Source organism: Rhineura floridana, chromosome 6 (assembly GCF_030035675.1).
Source record: "Rhineura floridana isolate rRhiFlo1 chromosome 6, rRhiFlo1.hap2, whole genome shotgun sequence".
NCBI lineage: Eukaryota > Metazoa > Chordata > Lepidosauria > Squamata > Rhineuridae > Rhineura > Rhineura floridana.
The window spans coordinates 127,850,035-127,864,036 of record NC_084485.1 but is presented as its reverse complement, the minus strand read 5'-3'; the positions used below and the strand labels follow the sequence as shown (position 1 = coordinate 127,864,036).

The 14,002-nt window shown below is 42.0% G+C and overlaps 1 protein-coding gene across 3 annotated transcripts in view; it reads right to left on the bottom strand.

Moving 5' to 3' along the window:
• Positions 1–11,657, bottom strand: part of MFSD14A (major facilitator superfamily domain containing 14A) — a 36,930-nt gene extending 25,273 nt beyond the window's left edge. The window contains exons 1-3 of one of the 3 annotated variants that reach the window (XM_061633813.1): positions 11,332–11,657; positions 3,303–3,398; positions 917–979 (exon numbers count right to left, since the gene is read on the bottom strand). In XM_061633813.1, the coding sequence (XP_061489797.1) occupies positions 917–979; positions 3,303–3,398; positions 11,332–11,418 (246 nt within the window). In that variant the 5' untranslated portion in view covers positions 11,419–11,657. Of the gene's footprint in view, positions 1–916; positions 980–3,302; positions 3,399–4,836; positions 11,133–11,198; positions 11,265–11,331 lie in introns of those variants that run through there. The other 2 variants (XM_061633816.1, XM_061633814.1) reach the window with 2 other exon arrangements.
• Positions 11,658–14,002: the final 2,345 nt, after the last annotated feature.

Here is a 14,002-nt window from a genome sequence, read left to right as displayed (position 1 = left end):
CTGGGTAGCCCACAAAAAATACAATATTAAAAATGTATTACAAAACAATAAAAGTAGCATACAAATTTGTTATTTCTGGCAGATGCACTTGGAGTAGGTCCTATGACACGGACTGGGCAAGATCTCTGTGCAAGCGAGTTAGTAACTTTTTCAGACCTATTTGCAAGGCAACTGTACAGAGTTCCTAGTGCTATTGCCTCTACCCCCTCCAAATGGCAGGGAAAGGTCCCTGTTTTTTCTATGGCTATATTTCCAGATTGAGGAAAATAATGGAGTGCTGTTTCCGATGCTGCAACTGTTGTTGCAGCCTCTTCCTTCTCTGAAGGTCCAAGACAGGAAGGTGGGATAGTATCATAAACACTCTAGAGGAACATGCATCAAGGAAATAAAAAGTGGGCTGCAGCAGAGATAAGGTGTGGGCGAGCCTGAAATAGAAAGGTTGTGGGACTTGCAAACAAACGTTCATTGGATATAAGTGAGGATGATTTCAAACTCTGTTATTTTGACCCATTTGTGGAAGCTTTTTCTATTAACATGTTTCCTCCCCACATACCCAGCACAGCACCAGAACTCTAGTTTCAATACACACATTTAAGATTGACCTCCTAGAACATGAGACACTCCTGTTAATACAAGGATTCAGTAATACTGTACCTTGAACTGAAGGCTTTGATCTTTCAAGGAGTTTTAAAAATATGCTAAAGGAATTATATGAAAGATGTAGAGAGAATGAAGAATGAAAGCCAGTTTAAGCTTTGGCTTGTCATGCTTGATCTCACCCTTAATTCACAACTTCAAGTATAATACCAGACTTGAACTTTATAAGGCAGAATAATTTATTCAGCTCTAATTTGCAGATGTTCCATCTGAATCATATACCCCAACAGGAAATATTTAAAAGTTAGTCTTCTCTTACCTTTACTCCTTGAATTAGGCCATTCATTAAAAAGGTATGTTTGGGGAAGGTTTCATGCAAAACCTGTAAAACAATTATGCACGTGACACATTAGTGGAGGAAACTTAAGAGTAGGAATACTTTATTTAGGCATGAAAAATGCTTAAGAGATCTTAGCCTCAATTACTACCACCATAGAGACAGAATAAATTTACTTCCCTTCATAGCAGAAAGTGCTCACTACTGCCAATATAATATTGTAAAAAGCTCATCACTATTTGTTATGTACAATGGGCTTTTCTAAGTAAAAAGAGGGAAGGAGAAGAATTCCAAAGCTAAAGGTCTGCAATAGTTGCAGCATTATTTTGTGATACCACTATATCACTCCACATGGGAACCATTTCTACCATAAGAAGCACTGTAAGTGCTGATGTATCCCCACCCACATTAGGCAGAAAGCCCTGACACGGCATGGTGTTAATTGGAAGTGTGTCAGTACTCCAACCAGTAGCTGCCAGAGTTCCTCTTGCCCTGACGTTTTAGATACTCTGCCCCATGAGTAGACTATGCCATTTTTATACAAGCAAAGGCTAGCATAAAACATTCTGATTCCAAGTGCAGTTTTTTCTGTTGTTACAGAACAGCACACAATGAGCACCAATGACTATGCAAAGACAGGAACATTAATGGTCACAATTTGCTTATTACCATTACCTTATTTGCAAACACTGCATAATTTGCAGTTGTGGGCTTTTTATGCATATAGAATTTGGGACTGTGTGTTCACATTTATTTCCTGAAGGACTGAAAAGGAAGGGTTGAATCTTATGGATGGGTGAGTAAGGGAAGAATAAGTCTATAGAGATAGAAGACATGAATGGTGTGCATGCTAAAGGGTTAGAAGCAGCAGCTGAAACCACAGGCAGACCTCTGCTTAAATAATTTACAAAATCCAAAGCCATCTAGCCACATGCACACCAGACATTGCCAGTTTGTTTTGAGGTGAAAAACTCGTACTGAAATGCTTTGAATTTTGCATTCAGAAGTCCATAGAACAATCATGTGGATTTCAAAGCTAAAGGGCATTAAAAATCCACTGACCAAGACAGATTTGCACTGCATAATGAAAGGGAGGGCACAGCAAAAGAAATCGGAACAGAACTGCCCTAGGAAGTTCTAAATGTGTGTATCTGCATGTGTGTGCTTTGCAATTGTTCTAACAACAATGCAAGTACAATATATAAAGAGCCTCTCATGGATTGTTTTATGCTTCCCATTCTTCAGAAAGTCAGCAATGAATAGTTCAATTACTTATTATTATTATTACAAAGCTAAAATTGTATCTTCAAAGACAAGAGTGTTCCTTTTACCTTTGAAACACAAGCCAAGCCAGTTTACTAGAATTACATGAATATTTAATTGAGAACAGAATGTTTACTTCAAAACATATCTCCCAATTATAATATGGTCCTTGTATTCACACCATCCCATTACAGACAGCTACATACAGTAGGGCCCCGCTTTTTGGCACCCCGCTTTTTGGCGTTCTGCTAACATGGCGGTGCCAGCGGGGCAATAAGCTGTAGTGCAGGGAGCTTCAGCCCCTGAGCTCCAGCTAACAGTGATCAGCTGAAGCATGTGAGCTCCCCGCACTCCACCTGATCCGAGCACTACAGCTGATGAGCACAGGGAGCTCTCGCGCTACAACTGATCGCTGTCAGCAGGAGCACGGTAGCTCGAATACAGTAGAGCCCCACTTTCAGGCGGTTTTCACTTTTTGGTGGGGGCCTGGAACGTAACCTGCCATATGAGTGGGGCCCTACTATATTACTGTTGATAATGTAACATTTTGCCAGATACATGAATAGCAACAAATGACAACAGAACACTTAAAAGCAAATTCTGAATAAATTATTAATATGTATTAGTTCTCCTTAATATGTGCTTAGGAGGAAGAGTTGTCACTTTGCCCTCCACCCCATACACACAGCCTACCAGTCACACCAAGTCTAAACACATTTACCATGTGGCAAGCTTAGCTGACTTCTATGCAGATTTCCAAATAATCATGCTTAAAAACATGAAGTTCAACACTCTTCCCAGTTACTTACTTCACCTGTCCTCAATAACTCATGTTTCAGATGCACAATTTCCAACTTGTTAAACTGTAGTTTAGCTCCCCTTAAGTGTTTATGTCCTGATTTAATCAAACTACAGTTAAACACAATTCCAAAATAGGGAACTGTGATTTAATGACAGTTTGCTAAAAGAGGAAGCAGAGTGAGCAGCTTGTTCCTGGTTGCTAATTGTACATCTGATCTGGGCCCTGTAACTGAAATTGCCCACATAAATCAGAACACTTATTTAAGCTTTAAAACACAACAAATTTTTAAAAAATATCACTCACCATTAAGGTAGGTGCTGTCAGTAGTCCCCAAGCAAAAAATTCCAAAAATATAACTATCACAGCATGATAAACACTAGGCGAGCCTATTCCTTGAGGCTAAATAGAAGAAAAATAATTGTTAGTACATACCGCCAACTAGTCACATACAGACAATGCTCTTACTTGTAATAGGGTACAGGTGGCTCAACAAACTCTGGATGTTGCTGAACTACAGCTTCCATCAGCCCTAGCCAGCATGGCCAACAGTCAGGGATAATGGGAGTTGTAATTCAGCAGTATCTGGAGGGGCACAAGTTAGCCTCCTTGCAACAGGGGATGAAAACAGGTGTTACAGGTTAAGGGAGTGAAATACACCCAGCTGCATTAAGACATAACAGCAAACTATAGTTTACCGTTATGTGCATGAATTAATCTTGGGTCTCAGGGATTCTCCCCTTGGAGATTTCCAAACTAGTCTTGTTTGTTGACAAAGTAAAGTTTGTCATATTCATGTACAATGGCAAACTTTAGCTTGGCCAACTATACGCCAGGAACAAAACTGTGGCTTAGGATCCTTGTTTAAGGGTAAATTAGGGACAAACTATGGTTCAAGTATCCAGACAGAATGGAAAACTATGTTTGTTGACTAACAGAAATTCAGTTTAGGAAATCCCAGTTTGTGACGACTCTCTTGTGCATATAATAGCAACCCATAGTCTGAATGCAACAAAACTTTTTATATAATCTTTCAGACAGTAAGCATTTTCATTATGAAAAGCTATTTTTGATTCCTATATAATGATCCCACTATAGGTTTGGATGCTGGTCCTCTATGGAGATTTCATCTACTCTCTCAGTACAATTTACAGTGATGTTCATGACAACAGCCCAAGTTCCAGTTACTTATCCTTAAATTAGCAGATCAGTCCTTCCCCAATTAATCCAGTCAACTTTAACATATATTTGCAAAGTACCTGGATATCTTTACAATTAATGTAAAACCCATCACCCACATTTCCACCCATGATAAGTTATCAGTTACAAAGAACTGCTTGCACAAATTCAAATGAGTGTATCCAAGTTTTCAACTGTGGCCACTATTTGAATAAAAGTCTTGAAGGATGCTGCTAAAATGGATGTCAAGTGTCTTTATAGATTGGAAGTCATTAAGTATAAGAAAGTACTACAGGTCTGCCAGCTGCTTATTGTTTGCCATTGCATCTAGGGACAGTCCTGTGGGAGGCTCATTTTCAGTCCCTCACTTACTGCATTTCTCCAAGAATTCTGCATGAGACCACATTTAATTGCAAGTACAAGGGTGATGCATGTTTTGGGGGGGGGAGATTTAATACTAAAAACTGCCTTAGTTGCCACAGGATTCCAATTACTCCTCAAATAGATTTAAGCCAAGAATGAGTACTAATAACACAAGAGAGTTTATACCCTTATATTACACACACAACTAAAAAGGAATATTTTAGTGTGGGAATACTATTTTTATGGCTCACAAAATGAATTGAATTTTTCATCAGAACTCATGCACTGAAAACGGTACCTGGTCAACTAGGCACAGCTGAGCTTTCCCTCAGAAAATAGTAGAGATGCAACTGCCAAAATGTTTGGCTATTTCTCCAGAGGAGCTGCTGGCACTGCTACATCTGATGTTTATGTTCTTTCTGTGAGTGCAGAAAGTCTTGGGTTGGGGGGGCGGGGGTTGGGGGGCGGAAGAGAAGAGATGTACACAACCCTGCTCATCAACAAGCTGAGGATTCCTCCCAACACTGGAGCTGCAAGAGGGGTGAGAATCATCCCTCCCCACTTCACCTTGGGTGGAGGGAATGGTTGCTGCACCTGCCAGGTAGTTAGATGTCCATTCACCTGGCTAGGAAGCACAGAGGCAGAGAAAACCCACATGCCTCTGCCATCCCTTGCCAGTGGTGATGGCATTGTACTGAAGCCTGCACTCCAAGAGGAAATGGAGGAAAGCAAAGCAGTTCTTCTGTCTACTGAGCTGCAACCATGTCTAACTTTCATAGTGGTTTAGCTTTCTCTCTGTGACGCAGACGCACCGATTTCCCATTTAGCAGATTTTACTTACATACAACATTTTTACTCCCCCTGCCAATCTTTTGGCAAATCAGAAGGGGGGGAGTAGAGGCTTGTTTTAGTTTCTGATTCCCATTTTTTTGTTTCTCTCCCCCTCCCTCCCGCTTTGTGTTTCATTTCATACTTAAGTTCATTGGGCTGAACTTTTGATCCTCCTGGTCACAACCACCATTTAAATCAGAAAAACCACCATCTGCCATTAAAAACACCGCAAATGAATGAACAGTTACATTCCTTCACACTGGCTCTCAGCAAGAGGTGTTTTAGTTTGTCCTCTACCTCATACTACATTTCGGACATGCAGCATGAGGTGAGGGATAAGATACCCTGCCCACAAGCAGGGGCAAGTTCTGGCAAGAAGTTTTTGGTTTGCCACCAAAGCCACCCAAAATCTGTTGACACTTGAGTCCACATGATTTAAGAATGGCAGCAGTAACTCCACCCTGACTCGTACCCTTTCCTAACATAAATTGCTCTGGTTCCAGCATCTGTACACTGAATCTTTTCTGTCACAGCAACATGCCCAGAGCAGCAGAGCAGCAGCAGCTGTGGTGTGCCGATATGCTTCTCTAGCTAAGCAAACATACGGGAGGATTCTGTCTGCTGTTGCTACCCTCACAGTTTCTTCCCTTTTCTAACAGAAGAACACTCCGATGCTAGAAGAGTAGCAGATAGAAGAGAAGGGGAAAGGGATAGTAGGAGCTATGCCCCAACCCCGTGTAATGATTTATTACAGACTTGGGGGGGGGGGAAGCTGAGGAGATTCTGCAAAGGATTAAGGCACTGATGGCAGAAACTTGTTAAAAAATTGATAGTACTCCAGCTGCAGGAGTACCATCCAGCTTCACATTTGTCATAGAATTCTATCTTCTAAACCAATTTCAAATATTATCTAGTACTTAACCACATCCCGTCACACCCAAGAGCTGTACAGCATGTTTCCTTAAAATGATGGTCTGAACAAATAAACTAGAAATGCATAGAATGTTACAAACAATAATTCCTAATTCACATTATGAAACAGGAAGATTAGTTAGAACTTTCTAGAGGTAGACATACATCAAGTGGCAGAAGCATATTTTATAGTTGTTGGCAATGCTTGAATGAATATGTACTACTGAGGGAGGGCACCCTCAAATAATCACTCATTTTTACGTATAAAAATATCTGATTGACCACATCACTTTTATATATCAATACAAAAGTCAGATGTGTTTACAAGGAATTCTGCAACTTTTCATGAGGGCACTTGGGCATTAAGTATGCAGCTGAAGACCACAGTGTACCAACGCATGCTGTCATAACACGAGTTACCATAACATTATGTACGATCAACATAGAAGGGCAATTACAAGCTTCCCTTGGGTATGCAGAGTAGTAACAGCACCTCCTCCTAGTCACCACAACAATCTTACTCTTGAAAGATTACAATAATACTCCTTATCCAAGGAAAAAAATGTGGTGTGATGAAACTACACAGCTCTTCTTTTATTTGAATATACGAAGCTGCTGTACACTAGCTGTATGTGTGTACATAGTGGTAAACCATAAGCTATGGCTTTCCATGCATGAGCTGATGACACCTGCTTCACTCCTTCCTGCTCACACTGGGGGAAAACAAACTGCTATCCCCAACTTAATGTTACATCCAAACCAGGATCATGTTTCATTGTGTTCCAAACCACAATATGCCAAGGTTGTTCTTGGCTTACCAATCATGCTAAAGCAAACCACCATCCCTGGTTCAGATACAATATTAAGCTATTGATTGTGGTTTACTTACAGGGAGCAGCAAAACAACTGCAATCAGCTCATGCACAGTGAGCCATGGCTTACCCTAACGTGAAAATGTGGTGACCAAGTCAGACCATCGCTCTATCTAGTTCAGCTTTTTCCAACCACATGTCCTCCACATGTTTTGCACTACAACTCTCATCCCTCACCATTGGGCATGCTGGCTGGAGCTAAAGATGTAGTGCACTATATGCACAAACCTCAGTCTCACACGCTTTCTCCTCCTGTCATATGTGGCAATTACCTCTCTCCTTTTCTCATTTGAGCTAAAACCAGGAATAGAAGGAGGGAATTGCTACACATAAGGGGAGGGAGCATGTGCACCTGAAAGTTTAGATAAGCTCATTCGCATAATCCCAAACTATGGACTGGTGATTCATGTGAACCACCACTATCAGTAGCCACCCAAGGTCTCAAGCAGAGGATTTTCCTGTCTCTGCTACCTGAGATTATTTAAACAGCGGTTCAGAGGTCTGAACCAGATATTTTCACATGCTTTTCATGTAGATCGCCAAGCTATGGCAAGTGCCTTGGGGAGCTGTTACAGCCCTGTCTCATGTCTTGTGTAAGAAGAGTATGAGAGGCAGTACTGCAACTGTATCAGTCATCCTTGTAAGGATGAAAAAGGTGACTGGTCTGCAACTACATACAGTAGGGCCTCGCTTTACAGTGCTTCACTAATGCGGCGGTCTCAATTAGACACAATTAGACTAAAGCCCCACTCATACGGCGCTTGTTCTGCTTTTACAGCAGTTTTTGGGCGTTGCGCACCATTCTATTCAATGAGTTTTGCTTTTCAGCGGGGGTCCGGAACGTAACCTGCCGTATGAGTGGGGCCCTACTGTACTCATTCCTCAGCTGCAAACGAGTATTAGATCACAATTGTTACGCCCCTTTCCTAGCAATAAAGATCCACACAAGTTCTGGGATATTACTAAAGCATCTTCTACCTGCCTTTAAGGCTTGAGAGTGGTAAATCACCAAATCTACACGAATTTCCAAGTACATTAATTGTCCAGATTTTTGAAAGAATTTATAAAGGAACCCAAACATTCAGAAGTTTATGTTGGGCTGGAACTTAGAAACCTGGTCTCCCCAAAAGGGATGAAACTGGCACCTATAAAATATTTGGTTTCTTTTGCTACCAGTTCCAGCAGGTTTGACATGAAAGGAAGAAACTGAGCAGCAGGAGGGAAAGGCATGGGTAGTCAGCCTTTACTACAAGTTGCAAGGCTACATCCCTGAATCAAAGTCAGAAAATGAGATGTGACTTATTAAAGCAAAACTGAGGACCAATTCATTAGTCTATATCCTTTTTCCACTTAGCTTCAACATAACCAACATCAAAAGCGAGTAGTCTTCCCTTGAAAGGACAAGCAGTCCCCAGAGGGGGGCCAAATTTCTTGCCCAAACTGTACAACTGTTGGATAACCCTCTATTCACAGTCTTCACCGACTTGGAGCCCTCCAGATGTTTTGGACATACAACTCCTGTGGCCAGGAATTCATTCAGATGTTACATAATTTTGTTCCCTCAGTGAAAAGCATCATTCATATTTGAACCACCAGAAGCAACACTGTGTAAATTGGTAACACATAGGTTTGACTAATAAACAAGATTATGAAACTCAGAACTCTAGGTCAAAACTTTGCACTACCAATTTGCACAAAACATTTTCCTGTGCATGAAAATACAGGTGGAACTTCATCATGTGCAGAAATGGGAAGAATACACCTGCAAAAAAGCAACTACAGAATCAGCTAAAGCCAATATACCTTCTGACATTGAGAGCTGCTTCAGATGGGAAATACAATTGCTACATGAAAAAAGTAAAAACACACCTGTCCCTGAAGATTCAGGGTCCTCTGATATGCAAGCTCCTAACTGGCTGCAACTCCTCAATGCATATCTATTCCTAAACATACAGTTCTACATATCCACTATCCATATTTTACATGTTAACAATTGAAAATACACAACCACAGAATGTGTTAAGTGTAAAACAACTCATCACTGAGAAGGAAAGTGAACCCAGACTCAGATCAACAACTAATGGGCCATATCAGCTCTCTGCCATGAACACTTGCTTTGCTCAAGCCCCTGAACCATGGGTGGCTTGCCTTTGGCCATTCAGATGTTTCTGGACTCCAACTCCCACCATTCCCAGCTACTCGCCATGCTGGCTGCGGCTGATGTGAGCTTAAGTCCAACAACATTTAGGGGGTTAACCATCCCTGCCTTAAATACATAACAAAAACGGGGAGAGTTGGATTCCAACCACAAAAGCAGTGATAAGAATGTAAAAATTGCAATTGTGAGGCAAACCAGTAGTACGAGAAGAAAACTGTGCATCTGCCCCTTGTTGGCTCTAGAAGCAAAAATTCATACAGTTATTGAGTACTTATGTGCCAAGATGATCACCATGCAGAAAATACTTTTAATGCATGAAGAAATTGAGTGGCAAGAGATACATTAGGGAGGCTCACAAACAGGTTGGCAATATCTAATCCCTGCTATTCCCAAGCATCTGAGGATCAGAAGCAAACTGTCCCCCAAAACCAAGATTGTACTTTTGCCTATTGAAACTAGCAGTCATAACTTCTGCTCAGTCAGTAGTTTCCACAGAATAGAAACTACAATTGCATACACACCACGCATTTAAAGCACCCCTCCCTAACCCTGGAAACTGTAGTTTGTTAAGAGTGCTGGGAATCGTAGCTCTGTGAGGGGTAAACTACAGGACTCGGGGCGGGAGGATGTGCTGTAAATGTATAGCATGTACTCAGCCACTGTATTATTAAAGGACTAAAGCAAAGTTGAGCAACTAAAAGCCATGGGCCAAACTAAAGGCCTCTTCCCCAAACTGCCAATCTAAAGGCAGGAGTCATATAAACATGGTGCTGGCAGACCATTTGGGAGACTGGCATGATAGAATCAGAAGCAGTAACTGCCAAGAAAATGATCTATTACAGAGAAGTCTCAGCATCATTGCAAATTAACAAGTCCCTTTGGAAGGTACACTGCATCTTATGACAGAGAAAGGTGTTCAAACATTAATTTTGCAATAAAAAAACACCCAAAAAAGTTTCACAGATGAAAACAGTGACACACTTGTATACCTGAGACATTCAAACCAAGTCATTGCCTGAACACCACATTGCTGAAACAGCTGCACATTTAATATAATGTACTCTGCAACAGGTCATCCTACATTGGCTACTGAAGATGACACGTTAGTGAAAAGCCCACAACAGTTTCCTTTTGTAAGTTCACTGAAAAGGTGCTAAATAGAACTTATATAATTGATCTGGGTGTAATTAATATCTCCTCCTCCTGTAGTGAACTCAGGTGGTTGAGTGCCTATCACTTTGGAAGCAGAATGGATCCATCCAAAATAAGGGAGTGATTTCTACACACTCAGGGGACCTCCTAGGTAAAAGGAAATTCGTGATTTGTTTAAAAAAAGGATAACTTTTCCGTTCCCCACTCTCTGAAGTGCTCCCTGCCCAATATACAGCTATTAAAATTTCTGACCTAAAAGCTCTCTAATGCTTATATAGCATGGTAAGATTGGGGGAAGAGAAAGGACAATGCGCTTTCACCTTTGCCCGTCCAGATACGTACCTTCCTCACACGGCTTGAACAAAACTACCAGGGAACCCTGAACAGGAGGAGCGCAACTTTTAGAAAGGATATTCTATAGCAAATTGCTTCAGTGTAACGGCAACCCAAACACGTTCAGCAACATTTACTATCTGGACAGGCACTCATGGGGAAAGGAAAACGGTAGGAAAACTAACACTCTAGTGAACATGTGCGCATACTAACGAAGTTCCTTTGAAAGGCATGCCTAAAATCTCCCCCAAAGGCAAAACAGGGAAACCGCCAAGTGAGGAACACCAGAAAACAGAACCAAAAACCTGCTCAAAATTGAAGCAGTTGAAACATTCGTCTTTGAAGGCGCCAATGGCAGTTAAAACTGATTTAGAACTGGGTTGAACTTGAAGAAGGCGGTACCTGGGCCTGAACACGCCGACAGGAACGTCTCCCCTTTAACAGAAGCCTCCCGCAGCATCCCAGCAGTCCTTCCCTCCCACCGCAGGCCTCAGGCTCACTACCCTCCCTCCGCCGACCCAACCGCCCTCTTCACCGTGCCGCCGTCCTTAATGATGATCTTCTTGGCCAGCAGGATGCTGCGGTTGGCCGCCCTTTTCTTCTTCTTCCCCGCTTGGGTCATTTTACCATCCTCCTAGAGGACCGAGGAAGGAAGGGCTGGGGCGTCTTTCTTCCTTTCCCAGCAGCTGCCAGGACTTCGCTTCCTCCTCGTAGCAACAGCCTTTCTCAGGCACCCGCCGGCGCCGCCATCTTGGAGACAGGAGGAGGAAGGAGCAACAACTCCGCCGCAACAACGACGGCGGCAACAGAGACTCACATCACGCGATCACCCGATTGGTCAGGGGGCTCTGCACGTGAGCTGGAGCCCCTCCCCCACAAGGTAGCGAAAGGGAGCCAATCACTTTCGTCGACGCTTCTCTTTTTACACACACAGAAAGGGGCACGTGAGGAGTGCGGACGTTGGACGTTATGCATGTTGCGCCGGCGAGTGGTGTAGCTGGGCGCGTCAGGAAGGAGCCAAGTGGGGTGGGGTGTCACTGTTGCTTATTTCTATCTCTAGGTGCGAATGTATCAGGATTCATAGGTAAAGCTTTCGGTTGCGGTCTCAGTATTGTTTAGTTTGTGTAGTGTGTACGTATTCTCTCCCCCCCCCCCCGGTAATAAATACATAAATCAAATTAAATCCGGAGACCACAATGGCTGCAACAGTACAGACCATCTGAGTTTTAATTAATACTGGTGATTTTAAAGTGAAGTCAGTCCTGCTTTATCACCGAATAACACTATATCCGTGGATCCCAAACTTTTCCCCCTACGGACCACTTGAAAATTGCTGAGGGTCTTGGCGGACCACTTGATGATTTTTCTGCTTGTTGTAGCAACTGTAATGCACTATGTTAGATGCTGTACGATTTCTAATTTTATTTTTGTTGTTTCTTATACAGTAGGGCCCCACCTATCGGCGTTCCATTTTGCGGTGTTCTGCTGATGCGGCGGCTCTCAATTAGGGGAAATCCCCCGTTTTAATGCCGATTTTGCGACATTTTCACGCAACATGGCCCATTATAGTCAATGGGTTCTGCTTTACGGCGATTTCCACTTTACGGCGGGGTCCTGGTCCCTATCCCGCCGTATAAGCTGGGCCCTACTGTACTGTGTTACAAAAATTGTATAGAATTCAGATTGTAATACAATGAAATACCATACAAGAAACTAAAGTTATAAAATACAGTTAAAATCAATATGAATATTTAATGAATATTTAATTGTGGACCATCTGAATGAAGCTTGCGGACGACTGGTTGTCCACGGACCACAGTTTTGGAGCCCATGGACTATGTGACAATCATAGATACAGATTCCAGGAGCATAGGAAAAGCCTTATTTTGGCCGGATTCTCATGGTAAGCCAAACTACCAAGCTCACCAGGATGATGGAAATGTGCAGGCTCCCAGAGAAGAGCATGAAGCTGCTTTGATCCTCCTGGATCTTTGTTATTGCCTTGCTACATTGAGCTAAGCCAAGATTTGCTTAGTCAGCAAGAGTTCCCAAACTTTGGTTTGAGTTGTAGCAATAAAACTGTATCTTTAATTGTTCACACCCGCCCTAGGACATTATAGTGAAAGGTGGTTAATACATTGAATAAATAATCATAATAATTAGCCAATAATAAACCATTGGCCCTCCTAGCTGACTGGCAGTAACTTTCCCGGGTTTCAGACAGGAGTCTTTCCCAGGCCTACCTGGAGATGCCAGAAATGGAACCTGTGACCTTTCATGTGCAAAGCATGTACTCTACCACTGAGTAAAAAAAAACTTAAAGGCATGGATTCTTATTTACACGGGCATGTTCTAAATCCACAGTCTAATCACAGATCACATTCTTGACAATGGAAGGATCATGGGCAAACCGTGCATATACCACCATCGCACAAAACAAAAAGCATGAATCTTAATGAATCCCCTTGTGTTGATATGGACACCAAAACAATAATCAAATGACACCTCACATCTATGTTCACAGATCACACTGTTGTTGTTGCTATATGCTTTCAAGTCAATTACGACTTATGGCGACCCAATGAACCAGCGATTTCCGGTAGCATCTGTTATAAACCACCCTGTTCAGATCTTGTAAGTTCAGGTCTATGGCTTCCCTTATGGAATCAATCCATCTCTTCTTGGGTCTTCCTCTTTTTTCTACTTCCTTCTGTTTTTCCCAGCATTATTGTCTGTTTATTTATTTATTTTATTTATTGTCTGTTCTAGTGAATCATGGCTTCTCATGATGTGTCCAAAGTATGATAACCTCAGTTTCATCATTTTAGTTTCTAGTGATAGTTCGGGTTTAATTTGTTCTAACACCCAATTATTTGTCTTTTTAGCTGTCCATGGTATGCGCGCAAAGCTCTCCTCCAACACCTCATCTCAAATGAGTTGATTTTTCTCTTACCCGTTTTTTTCACTGTCCAACTTTCACATCCATACATAGAGATCGGAAATATTATGGTCTGAATGATCCTGACTTTAGTGTTCAGTGATACATCTTTGCATTTGAGGACCTTTACTAGTTCTCTCATAGCTGCCCTTCCCAGTCCTAGCCTTCTTCTGATTTCTTTACTATTGTCTCCATTTTGGTTAATGACTGCATCAAGGTATTGATAATCCTTGACAAGTTCAATGTCCTTTTCAACAGGGCTGTGGAG